We start from the raw sequence: 25,839 nt of genomic DNA, 5'->3' as shown, positions 1-25,839 counted from the left end.
AACTTTATTCATTTGGAAGACATTTTAAAAGCATTGCTGGAGCAGTCTGCTTAATTTATTCAATCCTTTCCTCCCCATTTTATCAATTACCTCTAAAAACTACATATAATATTATGAGAAATTCTGATGTAATAGCTATATGTTTGCCTGATTTATAGTTCCAAATTGCAGAAACTAACCTAAAATCCACTATTAAATGGTTCTTAGTACAAGTATAAGAGAAAAATTTGGAATGTTTGACGTTAAAGAATTACAAAAAGGAGAATGCTGATGGGCAGGGCCACAGGCTAAACTGTAAGCAAAGAAAGGCAGGAAAAATTTTTAGGCCAAGAAAACATTCCAAAGAGCCCCTTAAAGCAAGGGGCACAAAGTCTGTGTATCAGTGGACAGACCTGGAAGCGGAAGAACAGAAAGCAAGGTCTGTCTGTATGAACTTACCACTCAGAATCTGCTGCACGGCCTCGTTCCCCATCTGTGCTGCTGTAAAGCCTTGTAAGGAGATGATGGAGGGATCAGAGCCGTAACTCAGCAGCAGGCGGCATGTCTGCAGATGACCAGCAAGGGCAGCTCTATGCAAAGCGGTCTGACCAAGGGTGTCCAGTGCATTCATCTGAAAAATCATTGAAGGGGGCACATGGGACTGAGCAGCTGTTTTGTTCCCCTTTACACCCTACTAAATAAATTCTTGAGAAAAATCAATTGTCGACTTTTATGAAAAATACAACAGACTATTTATAAACTATTCATGAACTCTTGCATACTGATTCTAAAGAAATACCATCTTCTTAGCTGCCCTTCTCTGACCATCTTATCGAAAATTATAGTATACCCATCTCTTCCCTGAATGACTGCCTTCCTGTCCATCCTCCATTCCTTGCCACTCTCTTTGACAACTCGAGGTCTCTGTAAGGTCCCCAAGGTCTGGTACTCTTGTCTGAGGTTCGCTGCCTGCCACAGCAAAGATGCACATTAAATACTTTTGGATGAATGGGTTCTACCAAACTTGTTCCCAGAATGTAAAGGCAATAGAGTAAGTAAGCAAAGATAAAGTAATTAATTGTATTTCTTTTCTAATTTTAGTAAATGATTATAATAGAATGACCTAATTGCACTACAAACACATTTAACCAAAAACTTGTTTCAAAAATTCAAAAGTTCCATTTTTAAAACTTTGAAAAATCATAATGAAAGAATGGTTACTTTTAAGATGGTTAAGACAATGTTAAACTTTGGGATCATGTTTATAATTTGATCAAAACTAACTAGTCCTAACCTGTTTTCTGGAATGCCCCAGTAAAGACTACTCTAGTCAGACCAAAGTCCACATTCATTATACACGATGCTTCTCTCAGAGAAGCCCTTTGTTCTGCCTTTCTGGATTATGAGATTCATGGCAAGTCTCACCTTTTCTAGGATGTCTTCCTTGATTACTTTAAACCTTGATGATTACTTCCTTTCTGAACACCTATATCAATTCAGCACTATTTTAGAAAGTAGAACACTGGGATAGTGTTTGTTAACCAAGTAAAATTAAGGTTACTGAAATATGGACTATATTGCATAGGTTTTCTGTGTCTAGAATGTTCCTATTAATGGTACACAGTAAATTCTCAAATACATACTGGCTAGTTATTCAAAACACTTGTGTACCCCCCCACCAAATACAAGAATAAGAGACGATTTAAGACAATTGGTCTTCCTGTCTCCAGTCTTTCACTGTTGGCAAGGGTTCAAATAAATTCTTAACAGTGTTTCACAAGATTCACCATGAAATACTGACAAATTTAATTATATCGTATTTGCCAGCAGAAAAATGACTATTTATACTTAAAGCACAGTCATTATTAGCATGTACTGATGGAAAACACAAGTGGTCAAACTAAATTTGAATTTTTCTATGGATTACGTTCTCATCACAGGAGAAGAACTTAAAACTGAGAACATTCTAATCGTTAACATTTTCCTGGAATTTGCATAAAACACCAATTCAATTACAGTGATGGAAATTCTCAATCCAGTTCATCAAATCATGAGAACACAGTTTGAGAACTACTAGTCTAAAATACAGATCTTACCAAGTTACTCCTCAGCTCAAACACAGGGACTCTTTCGTGCCGTCACATAAACTTGCATCCCTCCACATTTCATTAAAGACCATCTGTCATTTACTTTTACATCACCACCCCTTCTACAGTAATTTTTTCATCACAATCTGATAGGCTTGCTATGCTCCAACGTACACTGAAACTCTATTTTCTGGAGCTGTAATTTCTAAAGTCATTGCAAAAGGTAAAATTTGCCTTTGGCCAAGATTATCCTTGAAGATACCTTAGCAATGCAGTGGTAGAGACAGATATAGTTTCTCAGTAAACCCAACATCAGCCAGTTTCACTTCCACTGTCTGAGCAAATCAACTAAACACCAGATGAAGTGCAGAGAATATTTTTAAACACTAACAAAACACTGTGTGTAAGAAGTGGTTATCTCTGTAAATACACGTGGTGGAACTGAGTGCAACACAGAAAACTGCAGATTCACCTCTCCCATTTCTCACTCGCTCCGGGGCATGCACTTATGGAGTGCAACACTGAGCAAAAATCACCACTCCCGAGCATAAGGAAGGGACGCAACTACATTTACTAAGTACTTACCAATATTAGACTCTGTGCCTGATACTATATGTTTTAATATATTGTAAGCTATTTAAAAGCAGAGCCTATGCTTTTAAGATTTTCCTAAAGAGAATGACTGAGTACTGTAATGATATGTGGCCGGAAATGTATAGGACATAAAATTATGACTAAAAAATGCCCCAAACAAGCAGACGATAAGGAAATGGTAAGGGGACTTTCTCCAAATTCTAGTCAGTGTGAACAGCCTAGTCTCAACAGCTAACTGTGAGTTCACCTCTTGTCTAAGCTTAAAGGAAATGGTAAGGGGACCTTCTCCAAATTCTAGTTAGTGTGAACAGCCTAGTCTCAACAGCTAACTGTGAGTTCACCTCGTCTAAGCTTAAGCTATCTTTGTCCACATCACTTATGTGGTAATTCATCGTGACTTATTCTGTGACATTTCTGAACTTAGCAATGTGAACTCACAGAATTTTACATTAACTATGAACATGTGATGATGTCCCAATCTGATTTCAAGTAATCTGAAAACTGAAAACGGTCTGTATATTATTTTAGCTATTTTTTTTCTGTTCAAATCAGGGCAAATTAAAATTGAAATTAAAAGAAAGAATAGTAAAAATAAAATCCACAATAGAGGGATAAAGATAGGCATCTGAAACAGGTCTATATCCTGGTAGACAGAAACTACAACCTAGGGAACAGGTGGCAGGCATACTGTAAACTTTTTAGCTTGAAGTTAAGAAACACTGGGCTTCCCTGGTAGCTCTGATGGTAAAGAATCTGCCTGTAATGCAGGAGGCTCGGGTTCAATCCCTGGGTCGGGAAGAGCCCTGGTAAAGGAAATGGCAACCCGCTCCAGCACTCTTGCCTGGAGAAGTCCGTTGAAGAAGAGTCTGGCGGGCTACAGTTCATGGGGTCACAAAGAGTTGGACATGACAGAGCAACTAACACTTCCATTTTTTTTTTTTTTTTTTGAAACTGTTAACTTCTATTTTTGTTTTTTTTTCTTTTTACATGTGTTCCCCATCCTGAACCCTCCTCCCTCCTCCCTCCCCATACCATCCCTCTGGGTCGTCCCAGTGCACCAGCCGCAAGCATCCAGTATCATGCATTGAATCTGGACTGGCATCTTGTTTCATACATGATATTTTACATGTTTCAATGCCATTCTCCCAAATCTTCCCACCCTCTCCCTCTCCCACAGAGTCCATAAGACTGTTTTATACGTCAGTGTCTCTTTTGCTGTCTCGTATACAGGGTTATCGTTACCATTTTTTGTTTTTTAAAGAAACATTAACTCTGTATCATCCCCCTTTTTTTAAAAAAAATAAGTCTTAAACTAATTTTGTTGAATACTGCTAAATGATTATGCCAACTATCATACACACATCTTAAGTCTACATTTCTGTAATTGGTTTTCTAAGAGAAAGTAGTATCCTAGGAAGTTTATCTTCCTGAAGCAGGATTTGCTCATGCCATCTGCCTATTCAAAAATTTCCAATGGCTCTCCAAGTATTATAAGAACAAACCCCAAACTCTCCAATTGAGACTACTAAGACCTTGCTCCAATATGTCTTTTCAGATTTTCCTTATTTCCCCATGAACTAAGTACCTATTATTCTATCTACTGAACTAACTAGTCATTAACTTGTGACTAACAAACTCCTTTGCTGTCCTGATTGAGTCATTATTTAAAATGTATTCTGAGCAAAAATCAACCACTCACTAGTATAAGAAAGGGATGCCAACTATATTTACTGCTATTTCTATAGATCTAATTCCTGGACATTCCTAGTGAAAATTCTATTTTATTCATGAAATTTCTCCCATTCTCTCCCCAGCCTGCCACCACTAACAGAAGTAATTGGTTTCTCCTCTAAATAACAATCTACCTGTCCTCTCCAATCTGATAATAGATATTCAAGTAGACTGTATTAGTTGAGACTATTTTTTAGATTTTAAATCCCTTAAGACAAGAAGCTTTATCAACTTCAAACTTCCTATATACCTCATGGTAATAAGTGCAACGCCTTGTATACTGGGTGTTTGAAAATGGTTGGTAAATGGATGGCTCAAAAGAATGACAAATTAGTAAATTCTGTTGATAAATACAGTTTTTGATGTACCATTCTGTATGATGAACAGAGACTACTGAAACATTCTCTAACCAAAAACCATGTATTCTTCTTTCCCCAGAATCTGGAGGAAAAAAAAGCTACATGCCTGTGTTGATAGAATTGTTTAATACTGAAAATAACTGACTCACTTTATCTGCAGTAAAAGTGTAATTTAAGTTTTTACAGATTATTACAGGCCACTGTTATCCATGGTAGGATGTACACAGGTCAAAGCATCTCCTATGAGGAATGAAATAAACAAAATGACTACCAATTTAATTCTGAGCTAGAGTTCTGCTACAGTGATCAATATTTTACTCAAAGGTTTTTAATCCTTTAATGTGTTATGAATCCATCGCAGAGTATAGAATTTTTCTAGGAAGTTAAATTTTAATATAATCTGAGAAACATGATTAGTGTTTACTAGCCACACTTGAGTATTATTATTTGTAAATCTCAACATCCACATGGAATTTTAAAAGAAGAAATCAGGTTTTCTGAAAAGAGATATATTATATTCTAATGGTACTTATTTTCTTTGCTTTCTTAAATGGGTACTCACACTGCCCACATGCCCTAACTGTCAGAGAAATAAGTTGCGGAGCATAGCTGATTAGACTCGAGGTGCCAATGCCATGGCTGTGCTAAACAAACTGAAGTCTTATTTATGCTCCCTTTCTCATCTCTGAGATGAGATGGCAAATGCAGGTGGTATATTTCTAAGCCAAAAGTTTATAAAGTAAGGGCTGTGAAGATCATATTCAGGCCACAGAGAAGTACAACAGAAAAATACAGTCTATAAAAAGAAGAATGAAACAGATGAACAAAGACTGGCAGAGAAAAGAAACTCATGCAATCTCAGAAAGAGAGAGACATATACAGAGAGAATGGCAGCTAAGGAAACTAACAGTTATTTCCAAATTTATTGTTCTGTCTTTTGTGAATTTCAGCTATAACTCCTGCAGATCATTTCTTTGGGATTAACTCTGTGGTTATCTCACAGAAGTAATAAGCCAGATTTCTACTTCTGCCTAATCTATATCCAGTCAATCTAACTGAATGGTAACTAAAATGTCTCTGAGACCCTGGCCCCTTGGGACTTTATTCTGATATGATCAAACCTCAGATATTATTTGAACTATAAAAGCTACTTGGGATCTACATTTTTAAAAGCACTTTAACACTTTTGGGCTGACAGAATCTGCTTATCAACTCACCTCTGAAAGAGAATTAATAAAATCCTTATAATAAGCTAACACATTTCTCTAAAGACAGCAAAGATTCTTAATCACTCTCATTGTGAGAAATAAGTTCATTAAACACCAATTAGTATTGACACAATTTCTTTTTACATACAGTATAAATAAATCTGTCAAATTGAGACATGAACATCAAAAAAATTTCTTCATGTTCCACACATTTAACAGATGCTCATTAATGACAAAACAGTAGTGCTTTCAAATATGAGAAAAAGAACTTCTGAATTAAACCTTTTATTTCTAGGTACTAACAATACCATATGCAACTGGGGCTTAGGTTCTACTTAATAATGACAGTAGACAAAGCAGTAGCAATAGAATGCAGAATGTCAGAGTAGATTAACAATAATAAAGAAAGAATGTCTTTATGTCTCTCTTATTTAGGGTTTACAGTAATCTTGTAAAGCAGGGGGCTCATAGACATATTTTTTTAAGATACAGACATTTACTCCTGTAAAAGTGGACTTCTCAAATAAGTTGGTTAATAACCCCATTTTCTTATAACCATCATTTCCTTACTAGTCCTTTGTCTTCTATCCTTTTACTGAATCCTGCCTGTTTGCCTCTCCAGACCCGTAATATCATCCTTGACCCTGCTTCGTCTCCTGGGAAAATCACTTCTATAGATGACAGCAATGGCTTTTTTGTCTTTAACTTTTTGTTGTATTTGGCCAGAGGGTGGTGGGCAGGACCGGAATGAGGAATGTGGATGAGGTCTACCCTTATCAAAGGCTACAGATGCTGTCAGGCGGTCTTCTCTAGCTAGCCCCCGCTTTTGCGCCCCTTCAGGCCCAGGGATGACAACGGCTCCCACTTGCTGCTGGTACTCCCTCATTCCTGTTGACTTCCTAAACCTTGCCCACAACTTTGTATATAATTTATTAAATATTCCCCAGATTACCCACTTTGAGTGTGTATTTATTGCCAAAACCCTAATTAATACAATTTTCTACCTCTATACCTTTGGAATATCTCCTTCAAAAGTGTGTGTGTGTGTGTGCACGCTCAGTCCTGTCCAACTCTTTGTGATCCCATGTACTGCAGCCCACCAGGCTCCTCTGTCCACGCAATTTTTTCAGATGAGAATACAAGAGTGAGTTGCCATTTCCTTCTTCGGGGATCTTCCCGAGCAGGGATCAAACCTACATCTCTTTTGTCTCCTGCAGTGGCAGGCGGATTCTTTACCACTATGCCACCTGGGAAACCCCCTCTTCCCACTACTGTTCCACAAAGATGAGCAACCCTCAAAGGTTCTTTCCTTGACTCTCAGCTCATCTCTCCACATTCTCTACCTGAAACCTTTCTCATTCCCACAGCATGTGATCATTATGTCAAGGGCTTCCCAATACATATTTCTAATCCCAAACTCTCTATCATGCTCCAGTGCTGTGTTCCCAACTACTAGTTTTATTTAATGTCCTTCTATTCCTCCTATCATATTAACTCCAAGTACAAAATCATTGCCAACACGTAGCTTTCTTACTTCCTTAACTGTACCACCATTTTCTAAGTCTATTCAAGCACCCAATTCACTTTCAAGTAACACAGCTTAGTATTTCAGTCTTTCACAAATGACTTTCGTCATTCTCTTCCTTCTTCACTACTGATGCCACTAAACTGATTCAGGATTAGCTTCAAGTTTGGTAATTGCATTAACTTTCAAACTGGTATTTGTCATAGAAACCAGCACATTATCGTTATCATTTTACATCTCAATGGTGAACTAGTGGATCAAAAATTAGAAAGTGATTATACACATATGTCTTATATAAAATTTAGGTAATGAAGGGAAATACATATTATATAAGTTTAGAAAGACAAATATGGAAAAAATTACAACACTCATACTTACTACTAATTAAAGAAAGTATGGTTTGTATGCAAAGTACTATATAACATATATATATATATATAAGCTCATTTAATTTTTACCAAAACAAAACAACAGTCACACTTGTAGGGGAGGTATTAATACCCATATATTACTAATGAGTTAACTGAGGTTCAGGAAAATTAAGTCCAAGGTCATAAAACTAGAAAGTGGAAGATTCCAAACAGAAAAGTATACCTGCTTATGTTATGTACACAATGTGCTTAATTTAACAGGCACAATGAACCTAAACTTTGTATTACCAAGCTTTACTCAAAAGAATGTTTTGGCTTATATTACCAAGTTCTATTTAAGTAAGGCAAATTAGTTAATGACATCAGATCTCCCTACCAAATTCTCTGCCATTTCTGATTTACTAGTTTTAGCTTAAGAACTGGGAGCACGGTGAGGAGGTGAAGACAGCAGAAGGGTAGAAGCAGCATAAGAGAGCTGAATGTAATTCAAGGCTAGGCTTGCTTGTTGGGAACGTGCTTTTAGATCAAATGGAAAAAATGAGTTGTTCAAAAATCAAATTGAAACCCTAAGTTCCCCAGAAAGAACACCAGGCAGGCAAACATTAGGGCCCATCAGTAGCTAAATTGGGTTTTTACAGGGAGCTTTTACTAATGCTAGTCACCAGATAAAACAACCCTAAGGGACAGCAGTCTGCCTTGGGATCAGGGAATGAATGAATGGGAGGGTGGAAATAGGTATCTGTGGGTTCATAGCCCTGCTTAATTTTTTTTCCATTTAAGGTGCTTAGTAGCAGGAGTTCTCAATTTTGTTGAACTACAGTGGGAGGACTAGGGAAGATATAGTAGTCTAAAAGTCATTCTACAACACTGGCAGGGTGTTTAAAATTATACACATGCCTGACTGATGAATTGTGACGTTACTGATGAGAATGTACTGTGAACATGAAGGGCAGAAAAAGATTTACAGCCACAGACCTAGAGTAATGCTGACTAGGATAGGTTATATAAAATAATGTTATTTCTCATTGAACTTTCATGAAATAAAATGACTAATGGGAGGCAACAAATAGATACTTTCCCAAAATGAAGGGCATTATTCATGGTTGTTCAAGAACATTATAAATGCCATAAGATATTTTTAAAAATAGGTCAGTGATAAACATACAATGGTCTTAACAGTAGCAGAAAGCCCACTTAGCTTATTATTTTCTGCTTGGTAGAGCAACAAGACATTATTTATGTAAGAACACAGTAGCTGTACCCTCGAAACAGGTAGTAAATCTGTAGAACTGCTCCTTTCATTCGGTTCATCCTGCCTCTTTAATTAAAAACATCAACGGTCCTTTTAAAGCAAGGATATACTAATTTTTGCATCATGCACTTCAGGAGTAAAAATGTGTTTTGAGAACCCTCTCAATATTCATTTATGTTCATCTGTAAATTATAACCAAGCAGTGCTAAACTAATGTATAATGAATATTATAAAACTTACATAAAAGGAGAAATTACAGAGGATGTGAAGCAGATGAAACAATAAAATATTTAAAAAATTTTAAATTATCAGTTGTACAAAATGTCATTTGGCTCAATTAAAAGATTTTTAAAAATCTTATAAAACTGTGATATAGATTTGAGGGTGTGATTCTAGGTTCATTTTCAGTAACAGCTAGATTTCACATAGATATGTGGTGCAACTGGGAAAAGTACATTGTTGTGAAGTCTTCTAAATCACAATGCTTATTTTTAATTTTTCATGTAATTTACTATGTTAAGGCTTTAATTGAATTTTGCTAGCAAAATTGCATCTTTCTTGATTCTTGCAAACTTATGATAAGATACTGCACTAAAATGTCATAAATAGGTTCAAAAACTACCTAACAAATTAAAAAAAAACAACAACTTTAAAACAGGTTAGAAAATTCTGTTGCCCAGTTTCAAATTATACAGATGACAGCTAGTTGATAAACATACATCATTTTTTGGCAAGAAACTCAAAAAACAGCAGATATTTTCTAAAAACTGATTTTCAAAATGGCCTCTTCATTTGTTAAAAGTTCCTTTTAAAAAGCAGTTACTTTCTCATTCATTTCTCTAAAATATGTAACTTTGATCTTTAAGGTTCTGATTATGTTTCTTTTTAAAAATATGTACCTACATGCAAGTAATAATCATTTGTCACTATATAGAACTATAAGCAAATTTTGAACTCACTTTCATTAAAAAAAAAAAGGCAAAACAACTAAGTATGTCAATTCCTGAAAAATCCTCATTTATGAAATAGCCAGATAAACCTTTCTTTAAGATTGTCATGGTTGTTTCCTCTGATTTTCAACAATGGTATTTATCAAGATGCTACCATTTAAAATAATACCCATTAATCTACTCATGTAAAGTGCAACGTGTCACATCGTGCTGGATGTGAGCAGATGAGTGAGTGTATCCCTGTCAATCCCCCACCACACACACACACACACACACACACACACACACACACACAGATTGATGGCAGTATCAATCTGTGTGTGAAATAGTAGTAGATGTTAATTTCTCTGTTCTTAAGAAGTTAATAAATTACTAGGGCTTCCGAGGTGACGCAGTTGGTAAAGAATCCACCTGCCAGTGCAAGAGACGCAGGTTTGATTCCCCAGTTGGGAAGATCCCCTGGAGTAGGAAATAGTAGTAGATGTCAATTTCTCTGTTCTTAATAAGTTAATAAATTACTAGTTATTAATAAATTACTCTTTCAATAGATAAAAATTCTAGTATTTTCCCCCTCCACCCAGTGGCTCCTCTTGTATGTTCCACAGAGTGTCTATATCCTACTTTGGGGACCCCTGCTTTAAAATATACACTCTTGCTTTCTTTCCTTAGCTTCTGCTAAGGCGCTTGGGTCTTCCAAGGAAGCTAAGGCCATTTTGGGGTGAGGCCCTCACTTCATCCAGCAACTAGCACGGCGCCTGGCAGCTCCCACCGAGCACCCAACCACACCATGGCCTCCGTCTCGGAGCTCGCCTGCATCTACTCTGCCCTCATTCTGCACAACGATGAGGTGACAGTCACAGAGGATAAGATCAATGCCCTCATTAAAGCAGCCGGTGTAAATGCTGAGCCTTTCTGGCCAGGTTTGTTTGCAAAGGCTTTGGCCAATGTCAACATCAGGAGCCTCATCTGCAATGCGGGGGCTGGTGGACCTGCTCCGGTAGCTGGCGCTGGACCAGCAGGAGGTCCTGCCCCATCCACCACTGCTGCCAGCTGAGGAGAAGAAAGTAGAAGCAAAGAGAAGAATCTGAAGAGTATGATGATAACATGAGCTTTGGTCTTTTTCACTAAACCTCTTTAGTAACATATTCAATAAAAAGCTGAGCTGTTAAAAAAAAAAATTGTTGCGGATTTAAAAATTTTCACGTTCAAGTACCTCTGAAAAACAACCAGCTTGTTTTCTTCAAGCAAAATTTCCTCAAGCAATTCATGGGAGTCCTGGAGTTGCAGATAATGTCACTCAGACAATGCCAATAAAAATGGTTATTAAAATTTTATTTCTTTTTATTGAGGTTATGTGAAAAAATGATTACCATTACTGGTTTGAAGGAACAAATGTTCTTTAAAATAAGTAGCAATATTTTGCCCATCATTTACATAAATTATTTTCTGATAAGCCATCATTGATGTTGACTACCAAAATATATCAATTCCAGTATTAAGGTAAAACAGTGTAAAGTTGAAATGCATTTCAAACGGTAAGACCCTAACCACATTTATTGCTTTAGAGAAGAATGACAGTAAAGTACAACATAAAGCACCAGGAATTACCTCTATTAGCAACCAGATTTAAATCAGCTTTAAAAGAGAATCAGTGAATTCAAACACATGTTAACAGTCCTTTATAAGATTAATTTCTTCAGGAGAATCAGAGAGGAGAGGAACAATCTTTAAGTGCAGCTAGATACTCAGTGCCGAGACTGGCACCTTATCTCAGGTGTGCCTTTTACCTTTGCTCCGTGTTTATGCAGAACTTCCATGACATCATTGTGGGCTCGCTCTGCCGCAACGTGCAGGGGAGTCATGAAACTGCGGAGAGGAGAAAGGAAAAGGTCACCTCTTAACTTGTACCGCAGTATTGCTTTAACTACAGAGCAACGCCTTCTGCGACTGCACTTACTCTTTATTTTTCTCATTAACATTTGCTCCTTTTCGAAGTAACAATTCTGTCACTTGTTTGCGTTTGGGATGCAGCGAGGCCACAGCACAGTGCTGTAACATAAAGAAAAACCAGTGGATAAAATAAACTGTGTAAAAGTAGATTTCTGAATTGAAAAGCACCTGCTGACTATTTAAAACACTGCTGTCTCAAAACATATATTTTCACATTACGGAGACGACCGAAATTCCTCCTAAATACACTGTGAGTATGAAACACAAGCCTTTAAATCAAGGTGAAATTATGTTCTTAGTTGAGCATTTAGAGAGACTTCATTCCTTTCCCTTTAGCCAATAAGCAATTATCCAGTATATATTTACTTGAGGTATCAGAATACTGCCTCTCCGAAGCTAAAAAAATTCATAACTGAATTACCCAGTCCTCCAGTAGGTTGTCAGCCACAAAAGTCAGTATTTCTCAAGCTCTTCCCCAGAGATACTCCTAACACCATTGGAGAATAAGTCCATATGCCCAGGGATAGGTAAGAAGGTAAGAGACTTGAAGGAGCTTAGAGGGAGACGTATTCTCAGAAATTTTATGTTTTATCCTCTATTTATACAACCTTTGTGTTCAACTTCACTTCATATTTGTATTAAAATTTAAAAAGTAAAAAACTATGTACTAATGAATAAAATGAACACTCTGAAAAAGCAGGTCAGGTTTAGTCCATGGCTTTGAGTGTGTCCTGGCATATACTGTGTAGCCTGAATGTATCTAAACCCCTGCATGGGGGCCACACATACAGTTGGCCTATTTTGGTTTGGTAACTCTTACAATGTTGTTTTCAGCAGGTATTGCCTACAGTTTGACCCTTCTGTGCCAGATATAAGTTAAGAATGTTAACTGAAGCATATTTAGAGGTTTGTGATAGAGGCATCCCTTATGCTTAAATTCTGTATTAAAGTGTAATCCAACCAGTCCTATACCTGAAACTTAATGTGATCATTGACAAAGAAAACAGAATCATCTTTCTCCAAGTACATTAACAGAAAGAAGATGAATAGTTTAAAAAAAACAATATTTACAGTCTGGAACAAAAAATTTCCTAGTCTTACTATATTTCATTAAGGAATATAATAATTCTTTGACTACAATTGCTCAAAAGGATGAGGCAAGTACCTTTGAAAATAATTTAATCTTCTGTAGAAAGCAAATTTTATCTAGCAACTAGCAACCACAAGAAAAGGGAGATTCTATGAGAAAAATCACATTTTGTATTTCATGAGCAAAAAGTAGGTTTGTTATAATATGGTTGGATAAAGGCAAATGTAAAAATAATTTTCAAATTAAGGTTGAGCAAATGGCTCTTCTCTCACCCATGAAAGCAATCATCTCCTGAACCAAATTTAAAAATCAATGCAACCAATATTAAAATGCAAATTCCTGGCACTTGAGATACTAAAGTTACCAAGGTTTCTGAAATGAAAATTGTATTTTGAGTTTACACTACTGTTACAGACCCAAGGAACGGATTAACAATAAGATCTTACCAGTGCAGTTTCATGAGACTGTGGCTGTTTGAAATTAATGATTTCCAGAGCAAGTGTTTTTTTAACTTTGGCTAGGTCTGCTTCTCTGGCTGCTTGTAGCAAAGAGTGACCTTTAAATTCATCTGTTAATGAAATAATGGTGACATATAAATCTTTAAAATCTATAAAAATCATTATCATGATTATAAAGTAGGAAACTTATTAATTTTACATATTCCTCTATTTTAGCGACAGCCACAACATGACAAAACAATGATACAAGTGCAGAGGAGGAGGGTGTAGGTTAATGAAAATGTCTGAAATAAGACTATTTTCTACTCAGCGTTCACATACAGATACACATATAAAGATACTCACTCCAGCAAAGTTTTAAATCAAGTTGACTTAAATGTACACCAAACAGAAACCAGTTAAGTAATTTGTGAACACTTATACACTGGAATAGGCTTCCCTGGTGGCTGAGAGATTAAAGCATCTGCCTGCAATGCAGGAGACCTGGGTTCGATCCCTGGGTTGGGAAGATCCCCTGGAGAAAGAAATGGCAACCCACTCTAGTATTCTTGCCTGGAAAATCCCTTGGATGGAGGAGCCTGGTGGGCTACAGCCCACAGGGTCGCAAAGAGTCGGACACAACTGAGTGACTTCACTTTCACACACTGGAATACTTTCTAACTCGTAAACAAAACGATAGCTCTCTATATATTGGACATGAAAGTATATATTTTAAAATGAAAATTCAGGTAGCAAATGAGAAAGGGAAGGTTGACCCATTTTTTGGGTATGATTACTACTACCTTACCATCAGCACAACTAAATACAACTAATGATATAAAAAATACATTTAGAGAAATATTCACCAAAATATTAACAATGATTATATCTTAACACAGAGGAAGGGAGAACTGATTTATGGGGGAAGTGCCAGAGTCTGAAAAATTTTCAAAGAACAGTTAATGTTATATATTTATTATCTATATAAGCAAGTAAGACTTTTTAAAAGGCAGTTCTAAATTAACTACATGAATAAGAATCCACTACTCTCATTTATTAAAAGCAAATAGTCTTATTTTTTATTTTAAAAGACTGGAGTATATTTTGATAAGACTACTTGTTAACAAAAAGCTGAAAATTGTTCTGAAAAGATATAAATGATATGTGACATAATATGTTACATAATTCCAGTCCTGCTCATGTTCAGGCCTTTGCATCTGCCTGGCATTGAACTCTTTCTCTTTGCCTTTCTCTCTTTCCTTTGAGGGCCCCTTGTCACTTTCTTTCCTCCCTTATAAGACAGAGAGAGACAGAGACACACACACGCACACACACGTAATTAACTACTACTCGTTGCTCAGGGCCTCAGTTCAGATACTCTGGATAAGCCTTTCCGATGTTCCCTGTTAGGATTCGTTCTTCTAAAAGCCTCTGCACTTGCCTTTAGCCTTCTGTCACAGGGCTTATCGCACTGTTTCATCTGTGACAGTGGTCCCATCACTGACCACAGTGTTTGGCATACAGTAGGTAGCCAATAAATAATTGTTGCATGAATGCTGATATGCATAAAATAAGTCATGGCAGGTTTGGGGGAAAACATTTTTGTTTAACTGTGTGTTTAGTGGTACTTGATCATTGCCAAATTCCTTGAAGTACATGACTTTGAAACTTCAGAAATCCTAATTACCTTGAAAACTTAACATTTATAGAATGCCTTAGAAGTTTCTCTTTATAAATGCCTTTTGAAACAAGAATGAAAGCTACTTTTAGGATTTTCAACTCCAGTATGTGCAGAACCCACACTATTGTGTTCATCTGGGTTCATGAAAACAACAAATAAAAAAGTCAACAAGAAAGAGTAGAAGAAATGTATGGAGAAAATGCTGTAATGATGGGTATGATCAAAATGTTGTTTTCTGTTTCCTGTATAATTTTCCTAAAATGAAGTCTGTGATTGCCTAGCATAAAGTACATATGAAATAAAGTCTGTTACTGTGATTGCCTAGCATAAAGCAGTGAGCATGAGGATGAGAACTGGTTAGAAAAGTTCCAACTTTGTTAAATGCTTTCCTTCATTAGTAGAATCTTATTTAAGAAGATACTGAGAAGGTTGCAAAATACTCTAATCAGGGAACTTTTTCCTTTACAAAACTATAGAAATCTTGGTTAAATTTTAATGTTTACACCGGAATCAGAGAGACCAATGAAACAATGTAAAAACCCATGACAATACTTGTATTTACAAAATGACTGGAAGGAAAAAAGTCAATTGGTGACCGGGGATAAAGCCAAGTCTGGGGTATAAAACTAAAAGAAAGAAATTAGAAAAAGATATTAAAAAATAAATACACTTTGAGTTAAGTTAAATTCAATTCAATAAACCTGCTGGACACATAGCATGCACAATGTACCGTGCTAGGTTGGGGTACAAGCCCAAACACGAACGCCATCCACACATTTTTATTAGGTAATAAGGCACTCTGCAGGTGCTAAGAAGATACAATAATAAAACCAAACATCTTCCTAAGAATTTAAAACTAAAGTGAGGAGACAGAACATCACATAGAAAAATAAACTATATAATGGAAGATAACATATGACAAGAGTCATATGAGTGGGAGAGAGAAAATATGCACTCCACAAGGATTCATTGCCAAGACATCTGCCCAGTGATGACCTGGTTTGTGCGGGCCTGTAATCTAGTGGATGTCATCTGTTCCGGCACCAAAATAAGTTTGGATTTCCATTTAAACGAGATCAAAATCGCAAGGAATTCTTCCTGTTTTAACATAAATTTATATTCTGTTTAAACTTCATTGATGTTTTCATTTTGACTATGCCTTTTTCTTAAATGATCGTTCAAAGGTTTTCTCAGGTGTTTAAATCCAGTTATCTGATTCTTAGCATCCTAGATGTAAGACAGTATCAACTATGGGACAAATTTAAAATTAGGTATGTGACACCTACTTTAATTTAAACCTGAAATGCCTACAGGTAGAATTAAATATATCTTGGTATTTGATATGACAACTAAATTTAATACAGTATTCTGAATGGGATCCTGGAGCAGAAAAAGGACTTCCCTGTGAAGGACAGGGAAGCCTGCTGTGCTGCAGTCCATGGGGTCGCAAAGAGTCAGATACGACTGAGTGACTGAACAGCAACAGCAATTCTGAAAGGGATCCTGGAGCAGAAAAAGAACTTTAGGTAAAAACTAAGGAAATCTGAATAGAGTTACAGCCTTTAGTTAATAATGTATTGGTACTGGTTCATTATTATGACAAATGTACCATATTATTATGTTTATGGGGGGAAACTGGGTATGAGACATATGAGAACTTTCTGTATTAATTGGTAAGTTTTCTAAATCTAAAACTATTCTAAAACAAAAGTTTATAAAAAACATGCATATGTAAATATAAGATGTATCAGTATCTGAGAAAATTACTTCAACCAAGTCGTAAAAATTATCTTATTTAAATTTGGACTAGTGATTGTGCTTGGGCTGTAGCACAAATAAAAACATGACTGTGCAACTTGCAGGGTCTGGGCAACAGTGAGCATTCCATGATGTTATATAGCATCTTTATTACCAACAGTGTAAGAATATAAGCCCTGTGAGCTTAGAGATTTTTTTTTTTCTGGTTTGTATACATCTACGTTTCCAGTTTCTGACATATAGTAAATGTTCAATAAATGGTTACTGATGAACTTATCCTCTCTAGTCTTTAAAAAAAAAAAAAGAGCCTGAACACATAAATTAGAATTAAGCTTGAATAAACACAAAATAATATAGTGTACATATATAAGATTCCTGCAGAATTCATAAAGAATCAGAAAAGAGAATAACTAGTTAGTCTACATACAAGAAGACAAGGCCATTATCTAAGTTGGACAAAACATCAGCCCTAATACCAAAAAGAAGATATTCTAATTTACAACAAGCAGTGTTGATTTTAGGATATAAATACATACAAGTCAATCTCTCCCGGAGCTCAGGGGTTGGAGCCATGTCTACTGCGCTTTTGCCGTGGCAGTTGACTAGAGTGGGATCAGCACCATGGCTAAGTAACAGAGAGCAGACCTCTACGCGATTCTTGGAAGCGGCCTCGTGAAGCGGGGTAAACTGCCACAGATCCATAGCATTAACACAAGCTCCGTGCTGAATTGAGAAAAGAAAAGTTAATGGTCAGCAATCATTTCACTGAATCAAATACAACATTCATTTCACTGTAAATTTCAGTTATAACTCTGAAATGTCAACAACTGTTTTAATTTCAGCATTTAAAATACAGTTTAAAATAAGCTGAATACTTTAAACATTTCAAGGCAACAGTGAATATTAAAAAAAAAAAACACAACAATTTTGGTCTCTTAAAAAGCTTGGTAAAAAATCCCCATGAGTAAACTCATAACAAATTAAAGGCAAACAATATTCAATATCTTTAATTCTTCTTACCTTTAGTAGCAGTTCTGTGACTTCATAATGTCCATATGAACACGCATTATGAAGAGGCACAAGTCCGCTAAACAGAAAAAAGCAAACTAAGACACTGTAATGTCCAACAACTTAGTCATTCATCCAAGAAATGCTAAGAAACAAAAATCTAACAAATTCCAATACAATTATATTCAAAATATTTTAAAGTAATAAGAGAATACAAAGCATAACTAATGTCCAACCTTTCGTTACTTATGTTATTTTATGTCAATCATTAAGGAACCAAGTAGAAAAGCTTTTAAGTAAAGGTAGAATGCATGTACTAATTACAAACTGCCTGCTTTATATGTTAAGTATTTACAGAAAATAAATGTTAACTGATGGTGAACTGAAATATTCCTACCATATTATTTTACTTTCATGGTGATTTCCAACACAAGAATTCAATATCTAAACTATTATAGCTTGCATACCCAAATGTCACTCTGCACAAATTAAGAACCCTCTTGTTGGGGGTGTACTTCTCTTGAGGACTCACCTATGGTTCACCCATTTGCTTTCAGACATGCACAAGGATTGCAGAGGTGTACAAGAGCATCAGGCATGTGTGCCCTATACTATGGGAACACCACGTACGTATGGCGCAGAGAACGGGGCAGGCAAGGGAGAAACAGAGCACCGAAAACAGCAGATTTGAAATGGTAGACTCCCCTTCTGAGAACTGTCTCAAGTACTGAGCTCTTTCTTCTTGTCTCTGTTTCCTCATGTGGAGAGGGGCAAAGTGAAAGACAGCCTTCTCTGGAGCTTCTTTCCTTTACGCTACCCATCACGACTGTAATAGGAATCTACATCACAGGGGCAGTCAGGTAATTATCTTTTAGATATTAAAGTGGCATAAAGAGAAGTGTTAGCCCAATGTATAGGCTAACAGATCCAATTTCCACGTCCCTGGAGATTAGCTAGGAGACTGGTACAAAGTTTTCCAAAATTCACCTGTTTATAAAATAAATGACATACTACTTTTTTTGGTTCCCAGACACCTCTCTTTCACATCAATCTTCATAAGTATCTTTAAGGTTTTCTCAGTTTAGATGGTCAAGATTTCATCAGGAAAAACATTAAAATACTGTATACTTAAGATTTTAGCTTATTAATAAAAGATGATCCTTTCATATCTGATAAATAGAATAGTCATATTACTGGGTTATCAGAATTTTTGATTCATCTATCTTTCTGAAGTACAACTTAAGAGTTGAAAAATAGTAATTGCAATTGAGAGAAATTTTGACTGCAAATAATAGAATACAGTAAAATTAAACTAATTTACAAAATTGTTATGAGACAAATCCTTAATTAGTAGGAATATGAAAATAAGTCAAATCACTGTGAACGTTCTCAAAATGCTGTACAAGCCATAAAACAACGGGATGTAAGACTCTGCCCAGTGCTCAAAAACTTTGGTGTATCAGATGTTGAACACCAAGTGTAATAAATGACCCATGAGTGACACCATTCAAGAAAATAAGCAGATACACGTACCCTTTGTCTTTTGCATGCACATCAGCACCATGCTGGAGAAGAAGCTGAACGATCCGAACTCGGTTGTAGCCTGCTGCTAGATGTAAAGGAGTTGACTAGAAAAGAAAAAGAAACAAAGGTAAAATATCAGGTAAAATAAAGGTAAATAATTCTTATTTTGGCATTTAATCTGTATTTCTTTAAAGGCAGTGAGTGTTAACACATACAGAAAATACTGAGGTGAAGTGCACAAATTCATCTTTCTTAATTGGATAAGAGACAATTCACTCATCTCAGAAGTAAATTCTAATTTCAGTTGTTGTTGCTGTTTATAGTCACTAAGTCATGTCTGATTTTTTTTGCAACCCCGACTGTAGCCCGCCGGGTTCCTCTGTCCATGGGATTTCCCAGGCAAGAATACTGGAGCGTGTTGCCATTTTCTTCTCCAGGGGATCTTTCAGACTCAAGGACTGAATCTGCATCTCCTGCATTGGCAGGAGGACTCTCTACCTCTGAGCCACCAGGGAAGCCCTGTAACTTCATGTCATTCACCTATTTCTCCTAGTGGTTTTTTTCAAGGCCTTCAGTTATCATGCCCTACTCTATCTACTCTACATTATTTCTTAGTTTCTTTACATCAAGGACCATTCCAACTGTTCTGGGATGTCAGAGTTCATATTCCCCATAACTGGAAATATTCTTCTTTATCCTACTTATGCCCTGTCCACCATTCAAATTCTAACTTTTAAATCCCAATTCTATTATAAAGAGCTAGCTTTCAGAATTCCTCCGTAATAGGAAAAGCTGAAAAACATCTCTAAAGAATATCTGAAGAAATTCTAGTGGAAAAAAAAAACAACAACAAGATAACGGACTGTATTCATCCCACCAGACTGCTGCTAGCAATGGGTCAAAACTAACTTCCTACCTTAGTAGGATATGCAATGAAATATGCCAAGATGGTATTTAATTTATATGCAGTATAAATACAAGAGGAAAATAAAGTTTCTCTTCAACAAATTTGTCACATTTTAATTTGACCCGTTATCAAAAGGTTCTCTGCTCACATATAATATGAAAATGAAAAATAATCAAACTTCTTACCTTTAAAAAAAATCAGAAATAACATTATTTTAATTAAAAGTTTCTCCACAATCATAGCAATTTCCCTACCTCTACTCATTCACTTCAAGTTTAAATACTGCAATGGCTTCTCATACGCAGTGGGATTTTAAAAGATTTTCATTTTATTTTCTTCACATATTTTGTCAAGATACAAAAGAATTACTAACTACTGTATTACCTATTACTGCTTTCAAGGCACCCCATACATTTTATTTATTCTGACAGTCTCTAACTTTAGGAATTATTCTTGAGCAAAACATAGCTAATAACGAGGTCGGGTAGATAGAAGAAGGTCCTGAATAGGAAGTCAGGAAACCTGATCACAGTCCTGGGTCTTACAGAACTGTAAACGTCATGTTAACTACCAGCTTAGCTTTCTCACCTGCAAAATGGAGATAAAACCACTCCTCTTGGCTATTTCAAAACAGTGTGCAAAGTTTTCTCCCATATTTAAACACCTTTAAAATGTAAAATGCCATATGAAAACAGATGATTAAAATTTCTGAATCATCAAACAACAAGCCTGTCCAAGTTTCTGCCTTCAGACACATGTCAAATGTTATTGCAAATACCTCCAAGGACTATCAAGTTATTTTCAGGACTTATTTTCCCATTCCTTTAACATTTTAAAGATGTCGTTTCACTATCTTCTGGCTTATACTCTTTGAGACTAGAAATCTGCTTACATTGTATCTTTATTCCTGTGTACATGTGGTTTTTCCTCTGGACACATTCATAATTTCTCTTTATCATTAAGAGACATTAAGCAATTTGATTGTGATGTACCCTGGTACAGCCTTTTTCTTCTTTTTTTGGTATATGTGAGTGCCTGGGGCTGGCTGAGTTTCTTGGATCTATTATGTATAGTATTCACCAAATCTGAAAAACTTTCAGCTATTATTTCTTCAAATATTTTTCTGCCTTCTCTCTCACCATTCTCTCCTTATACAGATGTTAGACTGCTTTTGAAGCTTGCTTTTAAGAAGAAAAGAAGGGAGGGAGGGATAGAGGGGAGATGGGAAGGGAACCCAAAGGGAAAGAATGCGAAGTTCGGGTTTATTGAGTTTGAAGTGCCCATATGATACCCTGGCGGTAATGGGGCTGAGAATGGAGTTTTGGAAAGATCACTCTAGTTACTCAATAGACTGGACTGGGAGGGCAAATCTGATGGCAGCAAGACCTGAATAGAAGCCTGCAGGACTAATCTAGGAGAGAGAGAATGACAGTGTCAGTTAGCAAAATGACAGCAGCATCTAGGCAGAGACAGATGAGCTAAAGGAGCAGATGAATTCGTAGGCAGTGAGTGCTGAACACGCTGGATGAAACTTTCCCAGCAGTCATTCTACTGTGGATGCTAATTATGCAAACTAAATAGTATCATTGGAAGGCGCATAAAAGTCTGTGAAATGCATGCAGTAAATCTGAGGAAATGGTATAAAGCAAAAAGAAAAAGTACAAATTGAGAACAAAGGGTGATTTGAACAAGCTTCTACTACTGAGCCCAGGGGTTTCTCCTCTAGAAAAAAATTTACAACTAAACATTATATACTAAATGCTATCTTCCGATGCAAAGCAATTAAAATCACATGGTGCAGGACTAAATTTAGTGAATGGTTACCACATAGTGTCAACTTTATACCTCAACTACCAAATGGCAAAACAACGTAAGTAATTTTCTAAATGCTAGGATAATTAACAGAGTATAATTTTGGTTTTGGGAGAAAAAAAAAGCAGACCCATGTACTCACACATGGTGCTTGATAATTTTGTGGTGGCTGTAAATCAGTAAACACAAGAATCAAACATTTAAGGCATCGCTGTGGACAGGACAGCACAGCAATCTGTCAGTTTGCGTATCTCAGATTTACTTTTAAAACAGACTTTTTTGTTGTGAATACTTTAAAAGTCAAACATGTAGAGTGATAAAATATGAAACAACTGCAAACATAATAGCTCTATCAAAAAACCTATCTTAATACTATTCTGCTGTAAGAGATTTGCTATTACTACTATTTTTATATTGTAAAATGTTTATTCAAAAAAGAATCCTTACTTAAATCCCATAATTCAAAGTTTTCTTCTTGGAATCAGGCCATAAGAGAAAAAAGAAACATATATGTATATTTATCTTTGCTTCTTATGATACAGATTTGAAGCACACAATAATGCATTAACTTATCCTAAACTTTATACATGCATAGCTAAAACAGGAACAACAACCATTCTGTTATAAAATTTTGTATGATAATTACGGCTGACTTGCATTGTTGTACGGCAGAAAACAAAACAACACTGTAAAAATGTAAAACATTTTAAATGAAAAGTATATAAAAAACTGTGGACACAACTTTGTAACAGAAGTGCAGGCAGCACAGTAAGAAGAAATGATGAGCAGAGACTTTTAAGTTTGGGGTTTGCATGTCTCTTTTACAAAATTTACAAGCTATGTGGCTTTGGACTAGTTTCTTAATGTCTGAGTTGGCTTCTAATATCTATAAAATGAGAATTATAATTCCTACCATGTAAGACTATCTTATGGATTAAAGTTAACTATATAAATAAGCGCCTAATACAGTATCACACAGAAAAAGCTCAACAAATGGTGGTTATTACTTATTATCACCTTATTGAGTATCTTGCACACTTAGAAGTTATTTCCTAATCGCCATTTCTCAGCCGTCATCTTACTTCACCTATTTGCATCATCTGACACAGGTGATCATTTATTCCTTATTGAAATGTTTTTCTCCTTGGTATCCAGGACACCTAGGTACCCACACTTCTTTTCTAGTTGCAGAATTTCCTATGGCTGTTAATGGCAACAAAAAGTATTCACTTAAAAGACTGCTAAAGACTGGTTCTAAAACTGGGTGCCACTATCTTATACTTTAACACTTGTCACAGAATAACACAGTTAAACACTGATATTTATGTGTCTGTCTCCTCTAATCCACTGTGAGCTTGTTGAGAATGAGGAGTGTATTTTAATTTTATGTTTGAAGGCTTAACACAGTGCTTCATGCTAGTAATGAAATGAAAGTTATAGTTTGCTTTTGATTTACATTAGTGAAAGAGAAGAGGGGATACATATAATCCAGCTTGGTGACTATGACTTTGAATTTGTGTAAAAGATTTATACCACGTTTCAACACAGGCCTGTGTGATGTATGAAGCATTCCCTAAGAAAGAACAAAACCACAACTGCGAAGCCATGATGTAAGTCAACAGAGAGTTGCCTAACTTCATGATGTATAGTGTATTTCGGTTTTCATTAAGATTTTCATTTTGACCTAGATGAAATCCTCTGGGATTTTTCAGGCTAGGGTAATCAATTCATCTTGGTTTGCTCAGGCCATTCCTAGTCTCAGGAAACCCATTCACTCCAGGCAAACTGGGATGGTTGATAATCCAACTCTAGGCAGACTTCAAGCTGAATGACTCTTGGATTCTGGACCTGTCTCAAGTCAGAAAATAGCGTGTGTGTCTGAGTGTGTGCGCCAAGGGCACACATGCATTTGCAATGAGGTAAGACTTAATGCTGCTGCTGCTAAGTCACTTCAGTCGTGTCTGACTCTGTGTGACCCCATAGATGGCGGCCCATTAGGCTCCTCCATCCCTGGGATTCTCCAGGCAAGAATACTGGAGTGGGTTGCCATTCTTTATCCACCAAACTCCTTTCCTAAAGATAGGCACTACTTATAGTTGTATCATCTGAGATATTTTTCTATGTTATATGAAGGCATGTTTGTTTTCCTCTGAGTTCTTTGTGCTGTTGCTTTTGTCACACAAGGCTTCCCTGGTGGGAAATGCTCAGATGGGAACGAATCTGCCTGCAATGCAGGAGACCTGGGTTTGATCCCTGAATTGGAAATATCCTCCAGGGAAGGGTATGGCAACCCACTCTAGTACTCTTGCCTGGAGAATTCCATGGACAGAGGAGCCTGGCAGGATAAGTCCACAGGGTCACAAAGTTGTACACAACTGAGGGACTAACACTTTCACTTGTCACACACAGATTACACAATATTCTTCTGAATTGGCTTTTTTTTTTTTCTCTTAAAAATACTAGCACATATAGGTCCATCTTATTCTTTGTATAGTATTTCCACTGTGTAAAGTGAAAGTGAAGTCGCTCAGTCGTGTCGGACTCTTTGCGACCCCATGGACTGTAGCCTACCAGGCCCCTCTGTCCATGGGATTTTCCATGCAATAGTACTGGAGCGGATTGCCATTTCCTTCTCCAGGGGATCTTCCTGACCCAGGGATCGAACCCGGGTCTCCCACATTGTAGACAGACGCTTCACCATCTGAGCCACCAGGGAAGTCCTGTGCTATAATTATTTAATAACTATCACCTTGTCAGTTCAGTTCAGTTGCTCAGTCGTGTCCGACTCTTTGCGACCCCATGAATCGCAGCACACCAGGCCTCCCTGTCCATCACCATCTCCCAGAGTTCACTCAAACTCATGTCCATCAAGTCAGTGATGCCATCCAGCCATCTCATCCTCTGTCGTCCCCTTCTCCTCCTGCCCCCAATCCCTCCCAGCATCAGAGTCTTTTCCAATGAGTCAACTCTTCGCATGAGGTGGCCAAAGTATTGGAGTTTCAGCTTTAGCATCAGGACTGATCTCCTTTAGAATGGACTGGTTGGATCTTATAAACAGAAGGAAATAGCAACCCACCCCAGTACTCCTGCCTGGAGAATCCCATGGATAGAGGAGCCTGGCAGGTTACAGTCCATGGGGTCGCAAAGAATAGGACATGACTGAGTGACTAACACCTTATAAATGGACATTTATAAATGCTCCATCTCTGCTCTGGCTATCTTAACAAAACATATCTTATTCAAACTTACCATTGGTTAAGACAGATCAGTGTGCCCCTTCTACAAATAAAATACTGTATCAGCCATTAATATAAAACTCTCAGGAAGATATAATAAATGCATAATCAGAGCTTATTAAATTTCCTTTAGGCATAGAGTGTGAGGTATAGCTAAGAAGTTCTTTGAGACAGTGAAACTTAAATCAGCATCAAACCAAATTAAAAGCCAGAGAATCAATACGGGCATGAGTCCATGGAAATAACTATATCTCATCACTGACACCTGTCTTTAGAATAGATATTTTACATAGTATCATAACAATAACAAGTTTCCTTGTAGCTTCTCAACTCTTGAGCTATTATAAAAATAGTTTAAAAGAGAAAAACTATCTGCAGAA

The 25,839-nt window shown here is 36.6% G+C and overlaps 1 protein-coding gene and 1 pseudogene across 2 annotated transcripts in view; one reads left to right on the top strand and one right to left on the bottom strand.

Annotated features, from left to right (window-relative positions):
• The window catches only part of TNKS (tankyrase), a 161,570-nt gene that overhangs the window by 40,279 nt on the left and 95,452 nt on the right, over window positions 1–25,839 (bottom strand). For both annotated transcript variants that reach the window (XM_019953442.2, XM_070781326.1), the window contains exons 6-12: window positions 19,514–19,608; window positions 17,993–18,059; window positions 17,509–17,695; window positions 13,543–13,664; window positions 12,014–12,105; window positions 11,844–11,922; window positions 439–610 (exon numbers count right to left, since the gene is read on the bottom strand). In XM_019953442.2, coding sequence (XP_019809001.1) covers window positions 439–610; window positions 11,844–11,922; window positions 12,014–12,105; window positions 13,543–13,664; window positions 17,509–17,695; window positions 17,993–18,059; window positions 19,514–19,608 — 814 coding nt within the window. The remainder of the gene's footprint in view (window positions 1–438; window positions 611–11,843; window positions 11,923–12,013; window positions 12,106–13,542; window positions 13,665–17,508; window positions 17,696–17,992; window positions 18,060–19,513; window positions 19,609–25,839) is intronic.
• LOC109553266 (large ribosomal subunit protein P1 pseudogene) lies at window positions 10,844–11,184 on the top strand (annotated as a pseudogene).

The sequence above is a fragment of the Bos indicus genome, chromosome 27, assembly GCF_029378745.1.
Source record: "Bos indicus isolate NIAB-ARS_2022 breed Sahiwal x Tharparkar chromosome 27, NIAB-ARS_B.indTharparkar_mat_pri_1.0, whole genome shotgun sequence".
Taxonomy (NCBI): Eukaryota; Metazoa; Chordata; class Mammalia; order Artiodactyla; family Bovidae; genus Bos; species Bos indicus.
Note: the sequence above shows the minus strand (reverse complement) of the source record. Positions and strands in the feature narration are given on the sequence as shown.